General features: G+C 39.5%; 3 protein-coding genes across 8 annotated transcripts; 2 read left to right on the top strand and 1 right to left on the bottom strand.

Moving 5' to 3' along the window:
- Window positions 1–283: 283 nt before the first annotated feature.
- LOC111217669 (sesquipedalian-1-like) lies at window positions 284–4,576 on the bottom strand. Of its 2 annotated transcripts, none has more exons than XM_022739641.1 (4): window positions 4,522–4,576; window positions 1,775–1,863; window positions 1,366–1,669; window positions 284–1,239 (listed from the first exon to the last, which is right to left on the bottom strand). In XM_022739641.1, the coding sequence occupies exons 2-4, from the start codon at window positions 1,853–1,855 to the stop codon at window positions 833–835; spliced, it is 792 nt and encodes a 263-aa protein (XP_022595362.1). In that variant the 5' UTR covers window positions 1,856–1,863; window positions 4,522–4,576; the 3' UTR covers window positions 284–832. The 2 variants fall into 2 exon arrangements, with proteins under 2 accessions (XP_022595362.1, XP_022595361.1); XM_022739640.1 differs by lacking the exon at window positions 4,522–4,576 and adding an exon at window positions 2,922–3,240.
- Window positions 4,175–8,895, top strand: cd2bp2 (CD2 cytoplasmic tail binding protein 2). 4 transcript variants are annotated; one of them, XM_022739635.1, is made up of 7 exons: window positions 4,175–4,235; window positions 4,571–4,649; window positions 5,374–5,503; window positions 5,690–5,847; window positions 5,928–6,513; window positions 6,598–6,683; window positions 7,877–8,895. In XM_022739635.1, exons 2-7 carry the CDS (start codon window positions 4,575–4,577, stop codon window positions 7,985–7,987), a joined length of 1,146 nt encoding a protein of 381 aa, XP_022595356.1. In that variant the 5' UTR covers window positions 4,175–4,235; window positions 4,571–4,574; the 3' UTR covers window positions 7,988–8,895. The 4 variants fall into 4 exon arrangements, with proteins under 4 accessions (XP_022595356.1, XP_022595359.1, XP_022595358.1 ...); XM_022739638.1 differs by having other exon boundaries at window positions 4,196–4,277; XM_022739637.1 differs by lacking the exon at window positions 4,175–4,235 and adding an exon at window positions 4,243–4,497.
- Window positions 8,896–10,327: 1,432 nt separating this feature from the next.
- On the top strand, window positions 10,328–22,957 carry LOC111217460. Of its 2 annotated transcripts, XM_022739342.1 has the most exons (11): window positions 10,344–10,367; window positions 11,566–11,594; window positions 11,691–11,850; window positions 12,730–12,892; window positions 12,992–13,057; window positions 14,433–14,473; window positions 14,945–17,860; window positions 17,960–18,101; window positions 19,053–19,162; window positions 19,989–20,057; window positions 21,747–22,957. In XM_022739342.1, exons 3-11 carry the CDS (start codon window positions 11,732–11,734, stop codon window positions 22,036–22,038), a joined length of 3,918 nt encoding a protein of 1,305 aa, XP_022595063.1. In that variant the 5' UTR covers window positions 10,344–10,367; window positions 11,566–11,594; window positions 11,691–11,731; the 3' UTR covers window positions 22,039–22,957. The 2 variants fall into 2 exon arrangements, with proteins under 2 accessions (XP_022595064.1, XP_022595063.1); XM_022739343.1 differs by lacking the exon at window positions 11,691–11,850 and having other exon boundaries at window positions 10,328–10,367.
- The last annotated feature ends 96 nt before the right edge of the window (window positions 22,958–23,053 follow it).

Here is a 23,053-nt window from a genome sequence, read left to right as displayed (position 1 = left end):
ATTTGTAAACTAACTCATTCTGAGAGCCGTTAATAATGAATTAATGATGGCTGAATTCCATTTAGCTGCCTTGAGTTCAGGGTCCTGGTATTGTTCATGTTGGCTCAAAATGTCTGCTGTGGGAAAGGCCACATGTCTCTTAGTTATTTCCAAATGTTTTTACTGCACTCCTACTAAAAATATAGGGTTGCATGTTAACATGTACCAACTAACTGATTATGAGACATTAAAGTCAACAGACCAATTTTATTTTTTCATGCAATGAAAATATATAATACTCTTTACTTAATACTGTATCTTAAAGCCTTTTTATGCCATGGATGAATTTAATTGCAGCACATGTGAATATTCAATTGCTCCGGTAACTGTTATGCATAAACACAGGTGTAACTGATCAAATTAATCACGAGTGAATTCCATTCAGCTGTGTCAGCGTCAGTAAGCTGGTCCTGGTGCACGCCGCCACTGCCATGTCCTGCTGGGGCACTTGAATGGAACAGAGCCATTGTTAAAGTTATTAGTGACACCTGTGTTTTTCCTACTATGACAAGTCAAAGTTCTGCGAGTAGAGCCTATCTGCACACTGTTCAATGTCCACAAGGTGCAGATGTGCAGACAGCAGCAGTCTCTGTTTGTTCCTCATTGCGTACCATGGACACTGTGAGGCTGTCGTGGCTCAGGCAAATAAACAGAATAGAAATGGTTGAAGCTGATCATGTGAAACAGAGGTACTTTTAGCACATTTACAGGTGGCTGGGCCTCAAACGCTAACACTTCAGGTTCAGTTCCTATTTGACACACACAAGTCACTCCAGCTCAGTTCCTCTTTCTTTCACCCCAGGTTGATGAGATCTCCGTCACTGTGCTGCTCCTCTTCTGCCCGTCGACTCCTCAGCCATTCCTCTCTCGCCTTCTTCACCTCCTGGCCGTAATAATCATGAAGTTTGCTGAAGTCCTCAAGTGGATCAAAACCCACCAAAGGCCATTCGCCATACAGAGGCGCAGGTCCATTAAGTGGTGTGACGAGAGCATTTCTCTTGGGCCACAGTTTAGGTGACTTTTTTGCTCTAGTCGGTATTGAAGGTGCTTGTAAAACTGTGCTGGCACTGAGGCTTCTGCTCTCCCTCACCACGGCTGTTGGCCCCTGCACAGGGAAGAGGAAGCTGGTTGTGGACTGTTTGAGGGCCCTGGCAGAGGAGCTGTGATGGGAGTCACCAGAGCTTTGTTGCTGTTTAGCCTCTGCAAGGGAAAAAAAAACGCAAAGAAAAAAAAGCCTATTAAAGACAAACATTATTAAAAGGCTCAAAAGAAATTCATGAACTTCAGCCTGTAGCAATAGGTCTGAGGATAACAACACTAACACACCTTCATACTGCCTCCCCAGGTCCTTGACCAGCAGGGAGAGGTAACAGTGATTGGCTGACAGCAGAGCTTTCACCCAGCTCTCCTGAGTCTGATGATCCACCGCTGCAAATCTGTAGGTTTTGAGCCCGGGCCCCTCGAACACCAGGGAAAAGGCAAACCGTCCATCAGACTCATAGTGTCTCACTGCACACCCCTCCAGCACAATGACGCCCAGCAGGTGTCGGTCAGCTGGGCGCTCCTGGTAGAAAAGCAGGTTTGCTTTCAGGACGAACCACCGCCGCTGGTAGGTGGCATTTCTCTCTTTCTATAAAGACATGTGTCAGAGTAAAGTAGGATTATTGCACTTATTTGCACTCATACGGGAAGATTCAGTAATTTCATATTGTCAGTGATCCGTGTTTTCCCACACCTTCTTGTAGAGATATCCCTCTTTATCTACTGGAGAGGTGCATGATAGGTAATGGGTCAAAATCTTCTCATGGAGCTTCATCCCAACACCTGAAGATGAGAAACTGCTTTTACATTTAGAAGACATTTACTGTGGTGGAAAATAACTGAACTATTGTACTTACATATTCCCATTCTATGAGAGTCTCATTTGTTGTGTGTTTTACATTATTTACATTGAGTTTAACTAAAATTTCAGCTTTATGCTACTTTTATACTCTTATACTTCTCTGCAATTCAGAGGAAAGCTTGTTCTTTTGTACTCCTCTACATTTATCTGACAGGTGTGACAGGTTACTTTTCTGATTTGAATTTTAAAAGCACCACATGATAAACTTACGAAATACAATACCGTTTAGTTTTAAAGATCAACCCAGTAGTTTCCAACCTTTTTAGCTTGTGTCAGTTCACAAAATAAGATGTTTCTATTCAAGTTTCAGATGTCTATCTTTTATTTAAATAATTGTCTTATTCGTGTGTCCACCAAAGACGAATTTCTCCTCCTAAACTTCTCAAATTGTTTTATCTAAATAATTGTACAAGATCTAAAGGGGTAAAATTATCCAATATTTCACTAGAGCAGCAAAGTTTAGACAAAGTCCAAAACTTGCCCCTCACATTCATCTTGTGACTCTTTGGAGGGCCTTGACCCCTAGGTTGGGAACCACTGGACCAAACTAGTATATAAAGTAGTTAAAACTAGCCGCACTTTACAACGGTGAAATTCAACAAATTAGTATTAAAAATGTAATATCATAATTGATAATCAGTCACAAAGAACATTTTACTGCAGAACAGGTGCTTTAACTTTTGATAATGGAGCATGTTTACATTAACATATTGGTACTTTTAATAAAGTAAATGCACTGAATTCTTCTACTTTCACTATTCACTTCAGTAGATTTTTATTATCATTATTATTAAGAAGAGGAAGATATAAGACAACACTGATATGAATATTAATAACCTCCAAGTTATCATCACTATGCTTAAGGTTTAAAGCAGCTGTCAGCGTCACCCCAAGTAGATAGATAGATAGATAGATAGATAGATAGATAGATAGATAGATAGATAGATAGATAGATAGATAGATAGATAGACAGACTTACCTCTGCTGTATGTTGAATCCTTCACAGTCACCTTCTCACAGCCTTTACATTCTTTTACATTTACAGATATTTCCTACTGGTCCTCATCGTTCCTAAACATGGAGTCAGTTGTTTTCTCTCAGTTCGACACATCTAGATTCAGACAATGCCTGAATATATAGTTTCAGGTTACTACCACTGGTTCACCCTCGGGTACGAGAGGACGAGTGTTGAAATATAAATAACTCGACCCACTTCCTGGTAACAAAATCCTGACACATTATATTCTCTCTCCTCTACGCTTGAGCCTACCTTGAGCTGAAGGGTCACACACAGCAGCTGAAACCCCCTCCCTGACAAGAGCTGCTACCTGGAAGTGAGATGCTAGATGTTGAGTTTGAGGTCTGATGCATCTTCCTCAGCTCTCTCACTTCTGCATTTTGTGTCACTTTTTATTTTAAGCTCTGATGATGTGTAGATCAAATGTCCCTTGGTAGATGGTTGATTCTTCATGGAAAAGTACAAAGCTTCTTTTTAAAAATAGTGAATATTTGTTAGTGACAGTATCATTTTTGAACAAGAAAAATGCTGGTATCAATTACATGTAAAACCAGATAGATATCTTGAAAATGACCTCTTAAAAATGTCCCTCTCCATTTCTAAACTTGTTGTGTCTATTCTTGGCAAGCACTTATCCTTTTTATCCTAATGGACCTCAAGGAATTTTGAATCTAAAAGAAGCCAAAGTGTTAAGACTTACAAGGCCTTATATACTGCAAGGCTCATCCCATACAGCACATCTCCACTGTCTGTGCCCAAATCAAACTTGAGTCAAGTTATAGCAACAGCAAAACCCTCAGTGCAAAAACTTAAAGTTACATTTTTAAATTATAAATCTATTAAAACCAAATTCTCTTTAAGTTTTATTTTTTTATTTTTTACTCTGTGTTGTAGTAACCTCACTTTTATTAACCTCACTATTATTTCTACTTTTATTCAATATTATCTGGTATTTTTTCTTTATGTATTTGTTAAGCACCTTGAAAAGCTTGTTTTTGTAAATTGCTACATTCATAGTTACTGTTATTATTATTATTATTATTATTATTATTATTATTATTATTATTATTATTATTATTATTATTATTATTATTTTATTTACTCAAGCAATTTAAGTTTCTGATTGAAATCCTATCCTCACTCCTCACCACGTGGTGGCGGTAAAGCACCATGTCGTTGTGTGTCAACTGTTATTGACATTTGAAAAAAGGGGAAGAAGAAGTAAAACAAGCGAAGAAGAAACGAAAACGAACGTCGCCTGAATAATTTCAGCAGGTTTTGACACATTTTACCGCTAAAAATCACTTTAATAACCTGGTTTGTGTATTTTCACACTCGTGTTGTGCAAAAGTTAGATTGGATCAATTAACTAAATGTTATCCCACTTCTATCCACATTTTGGATTCTGACGAATGCCTTAGTTATTCTGCATGCGCTGTTGTTGGCTAACATTTTTAGCAACAAAGCTAAGTCCTGTGTAACCGCTCATTCTCGTGACGTTACAAGAATATTCCCTGTGAACGTTTCATAAATAAAGGTACTCACTAATGCTACAGCTCACCTTAAGTTGCATTAGGAGAATAAAAGAGTCGCTGTCTTGCCTCCTGTAGCACCATGCCGAAAAGGAAAGTAACATTTGAGGACGGGATCGGGGAGTTGGATCTGGAAGACGACCTCCCCAACAAAAAGGTAACACTCTCCCGTTCAGGTTACGGTGTAGGAAGGAGACACTGCTGTGGTGTCAGAGTGGTTTAGTAATGTTATAATAATAAACACACAGACGCAAGAGTTATTATGTTAGTATGTTTGAAATGTCAAGCAGTACACATCCATTTGCAATATATAGAAAATACATTTTACAGCGAGGTTGCTGCAACACTGGTTTGGCAGCTTCTTTTCTTGGTTTACTATATACATATATTTTTCTGGTATGATCTTGCACACAAATGTATTTCCATTAGTAAACCTCCTGTCTTCTAGTAACATCTGACCAATAAACCTATCTAGATAGTCAGTTAGGGCTTCAAAAATGTAACTAGCAACAATAATTTGACAATTAAATGGTCACAGTTGATTTCACTATCAAGCAACATTATATAGCTCCATACTTTTTCCAGCTTATACAGTCACATGCCAGAAACATGCCTTGTATAAGAGGAAAACAAACAATATAAGTGAATAGTTATCTGTCATTTGTCTTGACTTGAGGAACATGCTTGTCACATCATATCATCGTCTGGGTGTCACTAAGGTTCTACTTGCATACTTTGTACATATGCACAATCCGTTCTTTCATGTTGTTTAAGGGGTGCACCTGAGTTTAACTTAAAAGGGCAGAAATACACTCATCCTGTATTACTTGAGAAGTTAAATAATGTTATATGTAATATTATTTTTTCTTTTCCTGGTGAAGAGCTGTGAGGTTGCCAGTGGTCCAGGCTCCAGGTTCAAGGGTAAACATTCCCTTGATAGTGATGAAGAGGATGAAGCGGAGGACACAAACAGCAGCAAATACGATATTCTGGCCAGTGATGATGTGGATGGTCTGTCTTGTTGATTATTTGAACTGTAACTTTCAACAATTTCATATATTTATTGTGGCATATTTATTTGTTCTTGACATCGTCACTGCTTCATATATATGTCACAAGTCTATCCAGATTGTATTTTGCCTTGACATGGAGTATCAGTAATTATGTCATCTAAGATCATGCTAATTTTGTTTTCAGGGCAAGAGGGAGCAACAATCGACTTTGATGAGGGAGTTTCTATTACACCTTTCAACCTGGATGAAGAGATGCAGGAAGGGCACTTTGACTCAGAGGGAAACTATTTCATCAAAAAGGAACAACAGATTAGAGACAACTGGCTTGACAACATCGACTGGGTAATGGAATTTTAGGTGCTTTTGCTTCATGTTTGAAAACTTTTCTAGCAATATGCAATAATATAAGTTACTTCTTCCAGGTGAGAATAAAAGAACAACCTTTCAAACAAAAGAAGAAAGGTCTCGGAGCCAAACGAACACGCAGAGCCGGCGATGAGGATGAAGCTGAGGAAGAGAAACAGAGAGAAGAGAAGCAGGCAGACCGAGAAACTGAAGAAGAAGAGGAGGAGACGGAGCCTGCTGAGGACCCCCTGGCATCCTACACACAGCACCAACTCACAGAAGCTGTGATCGAACTGTTGCTACCTGGGGAGACAGTTGCCAGAGCACTCCGTAGACTAGGAGGTCTTGGAGGACGGAAGAAGGGAAAGCTGAGGGAAGAGAGTGAACCCACAGAGGAGACCAAAAGGGATGCAGAAAAGCTTGATAGGCTCACAGCACTCGCTGACAGACTGGTTGGATCTGGGATGTTTGAAATTTATCAGCAAACATATGAAAAACTGGCCTACTTAATGAAGAGCATGAGCAGCAAGAAACCAGCTGTGGGGCAGAAATCCAGTGGTGCTGGTGATAATGAAGAAGATGAACTTGACATGTTTGCAGATAAATTTGACGAGACACATAGTGGTCGATCAGAGGATAAAGAGGATGAAGAAAACAAAAGAGGTTTCTTTGTGTTACTTCTGTGTGATTCTCTTCAATATCATATATAGTTTTGATTTTTTTTGATCCAATTTTTTCTTTCCTCAGTGAGTGATGAAGTGATGTGGCAGTACAAATGGGAAAATGAGGATAATTCAGAAATCTATGGCCCCTTCACCAGTCAGCAGATGCAGGTACTCTCTCTCATCAATTTAAATAGTTTCTTGAGTTTGTAGGGGATAAAAAGAAAGGAAAAACTGGAGTGTATCATTCCTTTGTGGAAAACAATTTTATTAAGTCACTCATCAAGCAAAGACACTAAAACAAAACTACACTTAATATTGAAGGTTGTTTTTATTACACTACTGTTATACATGTAGGTGACACATTGGACCAATGGACAAGAAACCCTGTGCCCTGTGGCACTGACTTATGCAAAAAGAACAATAGACAGTGGGCATTGGAATCAGTCCTATGACTTCATCATTGTTTTTTGAGTTGATTTTCTGGTTTTGTGAGAAAATTGATCAGAGCAAACTTCAGAGTGAGCTCCATCAGCTGCAGGCTGTTGTTGGGAGAGGTTTGGGGGATTGGGCACCAAAGCCACTGGATCAATAGAAACAATAATGGGTTTATGTCCCAAAACCACAAGGTCCAGTTAATTTGGTTGGTAAACTAGTAGGAATGTTATGATTACTGTATTTCATATGCACAAATGCACCAATTGAAGAATTTGCTTGTGTGACAATATTGTTCAACAACAGCACACTCAAAAATGAAGTGAATTTAATTGAATATGTGTACTGATATATTTGCATTCACTTGATTGTGACACTTGTTAAGTTTGAATGCATTGTTTTTTTCAAAACAGAATATGTGTGTTAGAATTAATTTGTATGTAATTTGGCTAGGGCAGCGCAGTGATGCAGTGATTAGCACTCTCACGGCCTCGGCTGGCCGGGGTCTTTCTGTGTGGAGTTTCTATGTTCTCCCTGTGCCTGTGTGAGTTTCCCCCACAGTTCAAACACATGCAGGTTAGGTTAATTGGCTTGTCTCTATATGTCAGCCCTGTGATAGACTGGCGACTTGTGGAGGGTGTACACTCCCTCTCGCCCACTGTCAACTGGGATTAGCTCCAGCCCCCCTGCGACCATCAGGAGGATAAGCAGTATAGCTAATGGATTGATAGAAAACATAAAACGCAAACATAAATGAGAAAGGAAGAAAAACAAAGTAAGAAAATTGTCGGTCGTAATTCTGGCAAGGGCTCAGATCAAAAGGAATAAATTCTTAAAAAGCTTAAATATTTGATGGTTGCTTAAAGGCAGGTTCTACCTTTAACTTCAATCTGACCAGATGGGCTTTAATCTTCTTGTCTGTTTTCCAGGATTGGGTGGATGAAGGCTACTTCAGCACTGGTGTTTACTGCAGGAGGGTGGACCAGGAGGGATCTCAGTTCTACAACTCCAAGAGACTAGACTTTGAGCTTTATACATGATTCATGTCCAGTATCAAACCACCTCATCCATCACAGTCAATTTGGATGACAGATCTGTCGTTTTAACAGGGGCTTTGTTTTCTGTACATTGTTTTTAAATAAATGACTCATGTATGTGGTGTTGCTATCAACCATTTTGGTTTTTTTTCTGAGGTTCATTTCAAGGCACATTGATTTCATTCTAATAATGTAGTGAAGTTTATACAGCCATTTGATCAGGCAGTCACTGTCACAGTGATATTTGATAGAATTATTAGAATTATCTGAGTATTTTAACCTTGGGTACTTACATTGGTAAGAGGGAAAGATACTACTATATTAACCTGCCTATTCAGCCACCTTTTGCAGTATGTTTTCAGTAGAGTAGAATGTGCAGGTGGTTAGGATGACATTTCTCACATCTTCAGGTATTCAAAGTTGCATACCACTGGTAGTTATTAGATTATAACTACTGTACTTTGCATGTAGTGACTGATACATCAGTGTTACCTCCCAGGATTTTAAGAATATACATTATTATGTTATAAAATATTGAGCCATTTCCAATGTATACTCTTTAAAAGTATTCTTTGAATATAAGATCAACATACATAATACAATCTGGACATGTTTCATTTGTAAAAGGGGTCAGACATAACACAAGATGCTGATATATGGCAGTACAATTCAGAGTGTAACAATTATTTGATCAAAGAAAAATAGGCAGCTATTTTGATAATTTATGAATCATTGAAATAATTGTTCAAGCAGAATGTCAAATATTTGATTCTATATATATATAACAAAAAGTTTAGTAGAAAATATAAGTGAATGTTTGTTGACATTTGATGACTGCTAAATGCTTTGGGATATTGTTATGTTTTAAACAAGATAAGTCTATAACGCTAACAATTAAAACTACCTTTTTTTTTTTTAAAAATCCCATTAGACTTATGGAATAATAAAATTGTTTGTGTTGTTGTAAAATGCTTTTGTTTATATCAGGAGTTCCAATAAAATTTTGTTAAAAAAAATTTAATGTAGTTAAATTAGAAGTGTAGTTTAATGTATCAATGTGACAAATCATTACATTTTGTCTGAAAACTTAATTGTGACTGAGGTGCCCTTGTGATCAGACAGTCATCAGTTTTGTCAATATGACCATGACCACATTAACCTCCTACGGGGATCCAGGGCAAAAATTTGTTGTTGGTTCCTATTGACGCCCACTGTGGCAATTTCATTATTTCGCTAGGCACCCAGACACCAACCATTCCTCTAGAACATAAATTATTAGTTGATTCATTGATTAATGGATTGACAGAAAATTAAGTCGTGATAATTGATTTGACTTGAATTGACTTGCTTAAGTCACTTTTTCAGCAATTCTCAGGTATCTCAGGCATTTTCCACTACAGTCTGTTATGTTACACTGAACTAGAAGGGCACTCAAAGAGTGCACACCTCTGCCAAGGTCAAGGTCAAATAACATGCATCAATTTTCAGAGACAAAAAAATCTAATTGAGAGTAAATAATCCAAATCAGTCCCAAAATTGAATGGATTCTTCCCTGGCCCATGTTCCATCCCTCCACCAATTAGGTTTAGTGCTAATCAGTTCAGTACTATATGCGTAATCCTGTTGAAAAACTGACTGGGTGAAAACCTCCTTGGCAGAGGTTATGAATTGATTATTAAGGAAAAAAATGATCAGACCTATTCATAATGAAAATAACCTTACAGTAGTTTTTTGGGGGTGTTACTTGACATTCAATAAAAAATGAAAGCAATTTTATAAAACCCAATTTTACAACAAACAACCACAATGCACCAATAAACTAAAACAGTTCAGGTGTTAAGATTTTGACACAAGTACAGTCTACAAGATGGACGACCCATCATAGCTGATATTGTACTTCAGTGGTGCAAATTTGAAACAAATTTGTTAAGTCAAATAATATAGACGCAAATTTTATAGTAGTAGTAGTAGTAGTAGTGGTGGTAGTAGTAGTAGTAGAAGTAAACCTGGGGATATGGGGCTCCCGGGCAGTTACCCGCTGTGCCCAGTTGGTAAACCAGCCTCGAATTTAACTCTTCATAAAATCTAGGTCTTTTTACAGACTGAGTCAACCGAGGACATAAAAGAGACTATAGTTTTTATGAGCCATTTGTCTTCACGCTCCTATTGGCTGACCTCAACCTACGACACCTAAATTCTTCTCTAATTGGCTAGATTTCAACAGGCGGAAAGCGAACTCGTGCTGTGATTGGATGGTCCGTCCGTCTAGTTGTTGGATTTGTAAAAACGGATACATCTGAGAGTCGCTGTAGGGCGCCGTCCGACATGTCTTGTTTACGGTGAGGTTGGAACACTGCCCCCCGGGTTGATCACAACGTTTCAGGTAAGTTTGTTTAGTGTGATTCACCTATAATAACTGTATGCGACTTAACTACGACCTGAGGTTATGTTCAGTTACCCCCGAAAGAGCGCTTGAACGTTCAGAGATATGACAGCTCCCGGCTACGGCTACTACCTGGTACAGAAACTGTAGGTTACACACTATGAATATCGGCGTTAGCGAAACCATGCAGTGTTGACGGCATTACACAAAAGCTCTGCTAGCTAAATAAAATATACAACACACGCTAATTTTATGATAGCCACTGTCCAATATACATTATTGTTACCTAATGTTAACTTACGTTTGCTCATTTATAAAAGTTTGAATATGAGAGAGTGTCAATTCCAGCAAGTAGACCACGATCAGTTTTGATCAGACCACCGCTTCCATTTGATTGTAAACATTAACTGAAATGAATTCGTATTAAGGTTACTGACTGTAGCTAACTTTACGCGAATGGACTGTAGTGCAGGTAAACTAATGCCAACGACAATGACAGAGCCCATAAAATTCAAAACGTTAGTTTTACGATATTTTCTCTAACAGAATTATTATTGATATTGATCGTAAGGGCGTATATCGGTTTATATTACGGGTTCACTCTAGAGGACCGTGATTAAAGCATCATACTATCCAATCCATCCAATAATATCGGCCACACTTAAGTTAATTAATTCCGTTTCATACTAATAGCGTCAATTAAATATTGGGTTGCGAACAGGAGGTAGCTCTTTTTTTTTTACAAGATATGGCAACCTTTTATTAACTATGAAAGACTTTAAACTTCACCAGATTGACTGTGCATGTATGTATATCTATATCCAATCTAAGTCAAATTCCCCAGAAATACCGCTTAACTTTTGTATAATCCACTAAGTGATTATTTTAATCGTACTTAGAATTGGCTCTTCGTTTTTTTTCCAGCTTTAGTCACATAACATTTCATTTTCGAACTGTTGGCTGGACAAAACAAGATATTTGGAGATGTCACATTGGGTTTAAAAAAAATGTGATGGCCACATTTCACCATTTTTTAAAAATATTTTATATAACAACTTATTAATCGAGAAAATAATCAAGATTTCAAACAACAATGAAAATATTTATTAGTTGAAGCTCCAGTTGTTTTACATGTGAATGTTCAAATATGAAAAATAAAGTATAAAGAAAAAAATCCTGTTACTGTTCTTCATTGCAGAATAAATCTCCATCCCAGAGATTATAAAAGTAAGTGAAGCTTTACTTTTAAGACCTATTTTAAATTGCTTTCATATTGATATGAAACCCTGCATGTTTGTTTTTTTCCATTGTTGTTATTTACAGAGAAGGCCACACAAGGAGACAGAGAGAGAGAGAGCAAGGGGATGTTGACTTATCCCTCTGACTCGCTCCCTCAGATAGTTTGTCCAATGGATGAAGATGCTATTCCCCCAAACCCTTTCTGTAGTGCACCTCTCCTCCCCTTTTCCTCCATCACTCCCAGGTATAGTTGTCCCAGCACCTTTTGGTTTGTTTTGCTGTTGGTGTATTTTCCCCACCTTGCTTTTTGTCCTCTTTCTTTCTTTTTTGCACTGATGGGGTTAGGACTTGGAGACACGCCATTGAATTTTTGCCATTATCTGAGGAATTTCCACAATCAAGTGGAGATACAGTAGAGATATTAGGAAAATGTATTTCATAGCAATAGCTTTATGTGTCTTCTTTGATCCTTTTGTGTTTTTCTGGTGTACTGCTATGCGTGCTGTGGTGCAGATTTAGATGTCTGCAAAACACTGTGGTTTTGGAACTAGAGATGGGGATTGATAAGATTTTATTGATCCGAATGTCATTATCAATTCTGCTTATCAGTCCCATTCTTTATCAATTCCCTTAACGATTCATGACCAATTTTAGGCCTACACAGGTTTGCTGCGTCAACACAACTGTTTTGTTATCTTTGAGTCTCAACACACTTTAGAAATGAAATATGGGGGGGCTGGAACCAATCCCAGCTGACATGTGGTGAGGGCGGGGTCCGCCCTGGACAGGTCGCCAGTCTATCACAGGGCTGACTTACAGAAACAAACAACCATTCACAGTCACATTCACACAAATCAACCTAACCTGCGTGTCTTTGGTCTGAGAGGGAGGAAGCCGGAGTACCCGTAGAGAACCCATGCAGACACGGGGAGAACATGCAAACTCCACACAGCAAAGGCCCCAGCCGACTGGCATCGATATTATCAATTGTCATATTTTTTCTGATATATTGCACTGTTGGAAAGGTAGTCTATAGCGTGCATCCCTAAGACTTACTGCACAGCCTGCACATGAAACAAAAAATGCTGGACATCCGCTAAACTGATTGTTGAAACTTTCACAGCTGTGCAAATGATGGAATGTCTGGGCACAGAAGAAGTGGTCGCATTCAAGGGATCAGAGCTCAAACATCTAAAAAGCAGAGAAACACATACAGCAAGGCGCCTCAGAAACCATCCAGACACAATCCGTCCCCCACCAAGAGACAAGGAGAAAGTGGAAGCATGGTAAAAATTTAACTTCAAAAATCTTATTCACAATTTCTTGACTTGACTGAAATGGGTCAATGCTCATGCAGCGCCTGTGCATGTCTCTGATTTTTTTAGGTGCAAGTGTCACAGTCCAAGCAGCTGAGAGTTGAAAGCACTCATGTACATGAGAAACAAAACAAGGTCAGTTTTACCTTTCCTTTGCTCTAGACGTTCTCTCACTCAACCCTCCATGTCTCTGTTGGCCTCTAAATCTCCTCCTTGCAGTCTGTCTGCATGCCTTTGATGGTGTTTTTCATGTAGTAAAGCTGTCGATGTCTAATCTGTTGGTGCAGCAGCTGTACTGTTGGGTTATGTATGGCAACATTGGAGATCAGTACAGTGAACAGGGTGTGAGGGTCAATTGAGTGATTTAATCCTCCTTCACGGTCTGCTGCATCTGACACAGAAAAAGTAATCGAGTGACTTAATGTGACCCACTAATGCACAGACTGCAAATATTAGAGAATGCAATGTATATTCATTGTGTGCTCTTTCCTTGTTGGGCAGAATTGTTGAGGGGAACTAGTACCAGTGTTTCAGAAGCTTCACAAATCACTCATTAATCAAGTAAAATGGCTGTAATGATTACCAAACTGAGGACCACTCATTTGAACAGAGGTTTTCTAAAACTCCCTCATTATTTGACCAAATCTTTTGAAAAATAAATGTTTTTAAAAACTCAAATTGGTGCAATAAAATTTCCTCCTTTGTTGCAAGTGGGGAAATTGTTAAATTTATTCAGCACCTCCAAGTCTGAGGCCATGGTTCTCAGCCTGAACACAGTGGACTGCTCCGTCCAGGTTGGGGGTGAGTTACTGCCCCAAGTGAAGGAGGGTCTTCTTCATGAGTGAGGGTAAGATGGAGCAGGAGAATGACAGACGGATCGGTGCAGCGTTAGTAGTAATGCAGACCTTTTACCAGAATGTTGTGGTGAAGAGGGAGCTGAGCCGGAGCTCTTGACTTACCAGTCAATCTTCGTTCAAACCCTCACCTATGGTCATGAGCTTTGGGTAGTGACCGGAAGAATGAGATCGCGGAAGCAAGCGGCTGAAATGGGTTTTATTAATAGGGTGGCTGGGCTCAGCCTTAGAGATAGGGCTCGGACATCCAGAGGGAGCTCGGAGTAGAGTTGCTGCTCCTTCACATCGAAAGGTGCCAGCTGAGGGGGTTGGGGCCTCTGATAAGGATGCCCCCTGGGTGCCTTCCTATGGAGGTATTCCAGGCATGTCCAACTGGGAGGAGACTGCAGGGTAGACCCAGAACTCACTGGAGGGATTACATATCCCATGTGGAAATAGTTAAATTGACAAAAATGGGAGAGTTCTGTGTACAAATTCACACTAATCATTAATGTGTACAGCTTTGTTTAAATTTCATAAAAGAGGCTTGGAAAATGAAAAGATAATGCTGTGTTTTCTTGTTGGTTGGATCAGCAGCCCAGGTGATATCAATACCTTTACCAAACACTGCTAACGTTCCTTATAACAACTGTAAAATGTTTGTGTTTACTTTGCAGGATGGACTTGATTTTAGCTTTTCAGGAGAGTGCCAAAATAAGTAAGTGTGTGACAGCTAATCGTTTAGTTAATATGGAAGTGTTTATTTTTTTTTATTTATGTGGAAAAGGTGCTCACAGAATCATTCTTTTTAGGTGTGTGCAAATTTGATTGTTATTCTAGGTCTAAAAATGTGTATTTTACAACTTTGTAATAACAATGAATAGGAAACTGTATTTAAAGTGCAGTCATGACTACGAGCAGCCGTGGAGTCTGTGGTGCAGGCATGGTTTGAATAGTTTTCCATATGACCTACGATACCTAGTGGAAAGGGGGGCACAGATATTTTCTAAGGTTTCCATGAATAGGGAACCAGTGAGTGTTAGGATGCCAGATACAAGATCTTGTATCAGTATATCAATGCCTTCATGAGAAATGTATATGTAATTGTATTTATTTGACATAATCACAGTGTTTCTGCCTTGAAATATGTGCTTGAAAGTCTAATTTCCCTTTTCTGCTTTTATTATAGGCAAAAGGACCAGAAAACCCCCTGCCAAAAACCAGACGTATCTGCTGCAGAAGATGTAGTGGAGCAGGTGGCTGACAGTACCACACAGAATCTTGACACCACTAATTCTGACATGGATGGATGCGGGGGCTTGGCTGTTGGGCATGCTGTTGAAAATGCATCTGTCCTGGGATGGGTGATCGGCCCGTTGTGTCAGTCATTCAAGTCGAAGATGGCCAGCTTCACAGAGATTGTCATGAGTCCTGTTAAACTCTTCAGAGCTACTAGTCCTCCACCGTCCATGGACTATCCAGACAAAGTCACCGAATGTGAGCCACAGGCCGATGGAAAATCTGATGTTGAACCAAACAATATGTTTCAGCCAGTGGGACAGATTGAGAATGGGGATCAAAAGGCTGAAGCTAATAAGCAGAGGATTAGTGATGTAGAAGGTGCACAAGACTCAAATACTGATGTTCTTAAATATTCTAAAAAACTTGTGTTTGACATGGAGTCAACACACAGCTCTGAACAGACAGATGAATGTGGAATAACTCAGAGGGAAAAAAACTCACCTGTGCCTTTGCAAGACAGTCCCTCACCCTGTATCGTCCCTAAACAAGTTTCAAAATCTTTTGGGTCAGTTATTAGGTCCTCTATACTGTTACAGCCCATCAATTTAAGTGCCTCACATAATTTCAAATTGAAGAGTTCCAGTGCGGTGGAGGAGCAAGGCAAGCAGGCTGTCCGTCTGACACCACTGCCAGGAAAACGTACAGGAAATAGATCAGAATTAAAGAAAGTTATTTCTGAGCCTCTTATATCTGAAGTGAAAAAGGAAGAGTCTGACCCAGAGATCAGTGAGGAGCAGTTTTCTCAGAGGAACTCAGGCAAATCAAACAAAGCCAAGTCAAGTGATGCTGACAAAACTAAGTCGTTGTCTTCAGTCTGTTACACAGACTATCTTCAGCCTGGTGGTGGTGGTGGTGATGATGATGATGATGGCAAGAAAAATGAAAGCAGCTTGGTTAGACAAAGCCTCGAGAACAGTGCTACTGGGAGGACACTGAAGCCCACCTCTCAGCAGCTGGGGCAGCTAAACCCTGACACTTCTTCAGCAGCAGGTCTTGGGAGATCAAGGAGGGGGATGAAACTGTCCTGTCATTCCCAAGAATTGGCAAAGAGGAAAAAACTGACAGGAAATATATCCACAGAGGATACACAAAACAGAGAGTTATTAAACGGGGCTTCAGATAGTGGGCTAAGACCACAAAGAAAGGAAGTTGTGTCAACAAATGATGTAGACATTGAAGAAACGCTGAAGCCTCCTAGAAAAAAACAGGCCGTTTCAACAAGAACAAATAGAAAAGGAAAAAGTGGACAAGAAATTTTTCCAGAAGTGTTAAACACACAGACTGAAAGTTCCCCTGATGCCATGTTGATTTGCTCACTGGATAAAAGCAGCGGTGTGACAGAGAACAACCAAAAGAGCAGCAGCAAGACAAAGCCTAGTGGTTCATGCAAAAGACTTAAAACAAGAACAGGTCCTGGTAAACCTGATGTAAACATTGACAGTATGGATCTGGAAACCACCGTGGCATACAGTTCTACCAAAAAACCAGCCCAGCAGCAGCCGTCGTCAGAAGCTCTTGTCCGTCCTGATATAAAGCAGCTCCACAGCACAATCAAGTGCAGGAATATAAACAAGAAACCATTAAAACGGAAATTGCCAGACCGTGCGAGTTCTTTGACGAACTCGGACAGCTCTCTGGTTTCTACCACATCAGTTCTATCGATGGAGCCATTAGAACCCACACCCACCGCTTTGAACATACCTCCTTCTGTTCAGAGAGAGGAGAACTTGAAATCAGAACTGAACCAGCCATCCAAGAGATCCAAAAAGGGTTGTAGAGGTGCTGTTAGATCTTCTGACTCAGGCGCAACTCAAGAGACAAAGCAATGTATCAATAACCTTCATTTGATAACCAAAGAAAACCGGTCTAAAGAAGGCAAAGGTAAAATCTCAATGGACCCTGTATATTTTGAAATGATACCTTTTGAAAGCAATCACCCACCTGCTCATTCACCTCCCCGATGTCTTTTAGAGTGTTATGTACGATTAAATAAGCATGAGGAACAAAAGAGTACTATTCCTGTGGCAGGTGAGGTATTTTCCACTGACCCCGAAGCAGGTAATCACAGCAGCGTCAGTCTCTCTAGGCTAAGGGCTAGTGCAAGAAGAGTTAACATCAAGCCAAGGAGAGCAGATAAAGAAAGGAGACGGTGCAGAGGTCTGCATAGAGGGACACATAAAGATGAAGAAATGACAAACTCAATCACTATGGAAGATGCAGATCTAGCTACAGTAAGTACTCGCTCAACAGAAAATGGTTTTTCAAGGCGCCTGTTGCGCAGCTACTCATGCCCAGAGATCCCCTATCTGGGCTCCCATGACACACCCTGGACTTCTCTGCTGCCTTCTCCACACCACAGCAGGACTCGCACATCACACCAGCACAAGCCTTCCCACACTCCTCTTGTCCCTCCTGCCCACAAATCCCTCCGGCGGGCTCGTCGACACACAGTCTGCAGCGTGGAGGTGGAGCGGGAGATAGCTCCTCTGTGTCTTCGTAAGGAGGTGTACCCAACCAGAAGATCCGCCCCTTATGATGTCACCCAGCACTTGTCCCCTGGTCTTGCACTTTCTCCCAGCACTTCCCTCTCAGTGCTGGCGTCCTGTTTCCTTTCAAGCCCCCTGGCTTTTCTTTCCAAGAAAGTTGACAGCAGAGGAGCTGCTGCCAGCCCCAGCACTTCCAGTCATGTTTCCTCTCCCACCTCCTCCTCTTCTTTGACACCTCCATTGAGCTCCATATGGCACCTTTCAGGATTCCTCCAAAGTAGTGACTCTTCTCGTGCAACCTCAGATTCTAGTTGCAGGTAACACACTTCTTTAATCTGTAAAATAGATATTTCATATTTCAAAATGCCCGCGATGTGTCAGAAGTGTGCTCAAAATAAATCTTGGTTTATTTGCAGTGGGAATCCCTTGGAGTGTGAGATTGAGAGAAGACAACAGAGTGAGGAGGAGGAGGATGGTGAAGACACAAGCTCATCCAGTCAGGAGTATGAAGATGTTGCATTGAGAGAGGAGAAGGCTCTGTCTGATTCTGAAATCAAGGTATACATTATTTTACATAAGTGTAATAACTTGTCATACTAACGTTGTGGCAATATGTTGTGATTGTGTATCATTTTTATATTGCATCCTTGTTGATTTCTGTGTCCTGTTCTTCAAATGTGATTTAACTAATCCAGGCTAACAGGCTGTATTTAGGCTAAAATACACCTGTTCATTCTAATCCAGCTAACTTGTTTCTTTGAACGCAGTTTGAAGATTGATTTATCTTGAGTAGAGTTGAAACCGTGATCATTCATTACAGTGTTTTCACACTTTCATCACTGACCACATTCACTGTAACATCTAAAGTTTAACAGAGTACAAGTGATGCTGGTGCATGTATGGCGAGGTTCTACCCAATAGAGACTTATGTGATAATCATAAACCTAAGAAAATGAAACCTTTCTAAAATCTTTTAAAAACCCTATAAACAATTTTCAGCAAAGTGAGTTCTGCATTTAATAATTTAATTGAAAATTTTTCTTTTTCCTCGCAGTATCTCAAAATCTGGATTGGTTCTTATTTTTAGCACACAAACTTTTATTTTATTTTTATTGTATTTTATATTTGTATTTGATCATGTGTAAGTATAATTACATCGACACATAACAATTTCTCAATAATCTGCATTTTCTCATCTAAAATCATATTTATATCAACATTCATTCATTTTTCTCAGAAAAGGAACCATTTGTATCTTAATATTAGTTCAAGTGTTTATGTATGAGATTCACTCTAAAGCATCTTTGTCCTGACGCAGGCAGCAGGTGATTCATAAAGATATTCTCTTTTGTAACGCGTCATATTATGTTGTTGAACAACAGTTTGCAACAGAGGCTTCTGCAGGGTGAAAATTCACAATAATTTACTGAAAATTATTCAGCCTCTTTAAAAACTGATTTATTCCCATTATTTATCAGTGGCTTCTAATTTTCTTGTTCTTCATCACAGGTAGTGCAGAAGAATGAGGAACGAGGGAAGGTGTCATCCATCAGAATTCGGAAAACTTTACCCAAACCTCAGACCAACCTGACACCCATGGGCCTGCCCAAACCCATCAGGTATGTTCTCCATATACTGGACATAATAGTAAGCATTAGAGTTCATTCTTTAACTTTAGAACACAATCAGTGGGACAAAATAATCTTATTTAGGTCCACTCTGTTCTGGGATTTCAACTTTACATTTGCGTATTCCCATTATTCTTAAAGGCAAGCTGAAAGACAAACTCAATGTCTCACTTAAATTTGTCTTTGTTACAGCCATGATGGCTGTCAGGAAGCTCATACTCATCTTAGTTGCTCCAATATCTCTGTTTGCACTACAGTTAATGATGCATTTCTGCCCGCAGAAGGGTTGACAGCCTCATTGTTGACATAAAAAAAAAAAAATTAATAAGTCAACAAATAAAGTAGAAGTCTGTTGATGTTTGTCTTCCCTCGCCATAAGTACAATGAGCAAGTTCAAGTAGAAAGTCTGTGTTAGCTTGGGGCTAATATGGTACAGAAAACTCTGTAAACAAGCTAACCTTGGCAAATTCTGAGGTAAGCAAGATAAACCATCATAATTCCTTTGTGTCATAATTCACACGCAGCAAATTGACAGGAAATCTGAGGCTGATACCCAAGCACTGGCTCAAATACAAAGTGTGCAGAGGTTAATAAGGTCTTTATAGCTGCAGCCTCTTGTGCTTTGGATGTTTGATCATATGAAGTAAAACAAACCATGTAACACTCATGAAGAAGTTACTCTTCTGCTGCATATTAGATAAGCATATGACAGTACAACCAATTCTTCTGGATTGATCAATACTGTTGTCCTTTTAATACTGTCTGATCAATATTCAGACTGATTATAATGTTCTTCTCTTGTTATGTTTCACTACAGGCTGAAAAAGAAGGACTTCAGTTTGGAAGAAATTTACACCAATAAGAATTTCAGCAAACCCCCTGAAAGGTAAGGTCAACATTACACAGGTACAAAATTTAGATGCATGTAAAACTAACTTTATCTGTGGCCCTATACTGTGTTTCTGGAGATGAAATTAAATCTTCAACAAGTGGAGCCATTTGTTGCCTTTTAAAAATAATGAATCAGACATGTGATAAATATAAGTAAACCTAAGCTTAATTACTCAATATGCAAATGTATGAGATGGCACACAAAATGTATCCACATAAAGGGCTTGGGTGCAGGTTACTGTATAAACTTTATCTACACTAGCAGCCCCCAGATTAAACTGATGGATGGATGAAAAAGGGAGACAAATGCTGTGTCCCAATTCCAAACTACACACTAATGGTATACGGTTTTTTTAAACATTTATTGACGCAGGGAAATTTCAGAACCCAGGTCTTTTTCACAGGAATGACCTGACCCCACTCATACAGATACACAGTTTGGGTGTACTTAATTAATTTTATTCCAGTGTGCCCATACTATAAGGGTGGGCTATCCGGCCAAATGATCATTTGACAGTCTTTTTGGGTAGAATGGCAATCCATGATCAGAATCAGAATCACAATCTGCATCCTGTTTCCACTCTGATTTTATTCTGAAAGTCTTTGACCCTTCTTTCGGATGTTTCTTGCTTGCCACCACTCTTTGCCCAGGGGGCCAGTTGCACAAGTTTGACACTCGGTGAATGACACGGCACACAATTGATAGATGGGCATGAAATACTTTACCAATAATTGACTGGAAAGATCCTGTAGCATAAAACCACAGAGCAATCATTAACTGCAAAGGAGCTGGAAGAGTACAGCTGAGGAAAGTGGAGTGATCCACCTCTAGACGGTCGGACAAATCATAAATTGACTGCCAATCAAGTCTATAGAGCAAGATCAATTCCTCGTCGTTGAGGGCATCCATCAGTTTCTTCAGATCGTGGAAAACTCTTGTGGGGATATGTCTATCCTCCTCATTTATCACCATAAACTCACCCATGCTGCGGTTAAGATACAATCAGAGATACCTTAAGTTCTTTTCCTTTGTTTGGTTGCCTAGGTCTTCTGTGCAGCGGCTTAACTGACTTTAAGTGACTCGTCAAGTATTAAGCCAAGATAAGGAGAAAACCTTAAATACTTAAGTCAACATTTTAAGGAAACCTTAAGGAGATGACTTAAGGGTGTTTTGTGCAACAGTTTTTATTTTAAGGAAATCTTAAGTTGGACTTAATTTAAGAAATCTTAACTTAAGATGCTTTGTGCAACTGGCCCCAGAATCCTGTCTTCTGTTTACAAATTGTGTCACAACCAATCTCAATCTGAACTTTTGAAATTAAATATCTAAATATAGCAGCTTTTAATGATGTGATCTGTACAATTCATCTGAAAAGTAGATCATGAGCCAAAGTAAGAACGTCCACGATATAAGATCGTCAGATCGCCCACCCCTACCACATTGTATACTCAAAACCTGCTTAGATTTAGTACACAGTGTGTGTACGGGACACCGCTACAGCTTCAAATCCTCAGACTGTTGTTGCTATTGGAGCAAAAAAAAACAAAACAAGTTTGACTGGGACGTGTCACCAGAGGAACAGTCAGCTGATATTTAGGTCACTGTGCTCTGTATTGGGAATGAAGAGGTGGCATCTGGTCATGTTTAGTAATAACTGACTGGAACATGTTGCACATCTTTCAGCCGGCTGGAGACCATCTTCGAGGTGCCTCTCAGTCGCCGCAATGGTTCTGAGTCCTGCTTTGGTCAGAGACGCGTCAAGCGATTTCTAGAGTTCTTGGAGGTCGGTGAGGCCAGAAAAATCAAGAAGCCGCTTGTTGGTGTCGGAAAGGCGGGTGTTTCATCCTCCAGGACGAGACGTGGGGGCTTCGCTAAAGACGAACCATCGCTCAGCGTGCAGGATGTGGACTCGCTGCTCTGTGCCAAGCTCGATCAGCTCAAGTTGTGGCTGATTCATGATCAGAAAGACAGTTGACAGTTGCCTTTAAGTCATTAAAAAAAAACAAAAAAAACGCTGCATTGCTGTTCATATAACTATTTTTAATGTATGAACATGAAGATTCACATTAGAGTCTTCTAGCTCTTTTTTTGTCATCACAATCATTGTATAAATGTTATGGTGACAAGTTATTATTGAAAAATTACATTTTCAGTCTGTTGCATTTGTATCCTGCAAGTTGAAGAACATATATACACATTACACCATAGCACCATAAATGTATTTCATCCTAGAAGTTTTGTTATAAACATATTGGTTAAATGAATTATACATTAAGATGTTTTATTATCATCCCAGCACTCAAACTCCTGCCATCCATTTTCCCTGTCAGCCAGTTTCCGTCCGCGAAAGCTGAAACTGTCTTGAAACAAAAGTTGACGTCCTTGATTTAACCACTTGTACAGTATCAAGTTCTTCAGATTACATCTCATTTCCGATGCGCTGTATGATTTGACAGGAAGCTGTGTATTAGAGAAGTGGTAGTGACCTTGCAGCATCATCATAAGTTATTTATAAAGGCAGCTATTTTTACTAAATGCTGATTATAACTTTAAAACATGCCAGCAAGAGATTTGTGTTCACTACAACCAAGTTTCTGTCTATGAAGTTTATGTACATTGAAGTGTGTCTGCAAACAGCATGGACCGTGTAAATCATTCTGTTCAGCTCAGGGCAGACCCTGTTCAATTTTTTGTTAAATTTTAATAGCTGAAGAGGTTTTTGTTGAACAAAATGTAACATAGAAACATTGCAGCACTCAAGAGACAATTTCTAATCAAGAGTGAAAGTGTCCAGACTCCACTGCTGGTTGTCTTTTTATTACCTGTGGTTCTCTTGGGATTATTTTGTGGTGTCTATATTTGTATTGCAAAAGTAACTTCTTGATAAACTGTCTGTATGTTTTTGTTTTTTGCCAAATTTTTAATGAGGTTGCCTTTTTGTTTTTTTTCATGAGGACATGTCAAGGTGTTTCATGCAACTCAAAGCACAA

This window comes from Seriola dumerili, unplaced genomic scaffold (assembly GCF_002260705.1).
Source record: "Seriola dumerili isolate Sdu_G_001 unplaced genomic scaffold, Sdu_1.0 BDQW01000044.1, whole genome shotgun sequence".
In the NCBI taxonomy this organism is placed as follows: Eukaryota; Metazoa; Chordata; class Actinopteri; order Carangiformes; family Carangidae; genus Seriola; species Seriola dumerili.
This window is presented reverse-complemented; position numbering and strand designations above follow the sequence as displayed.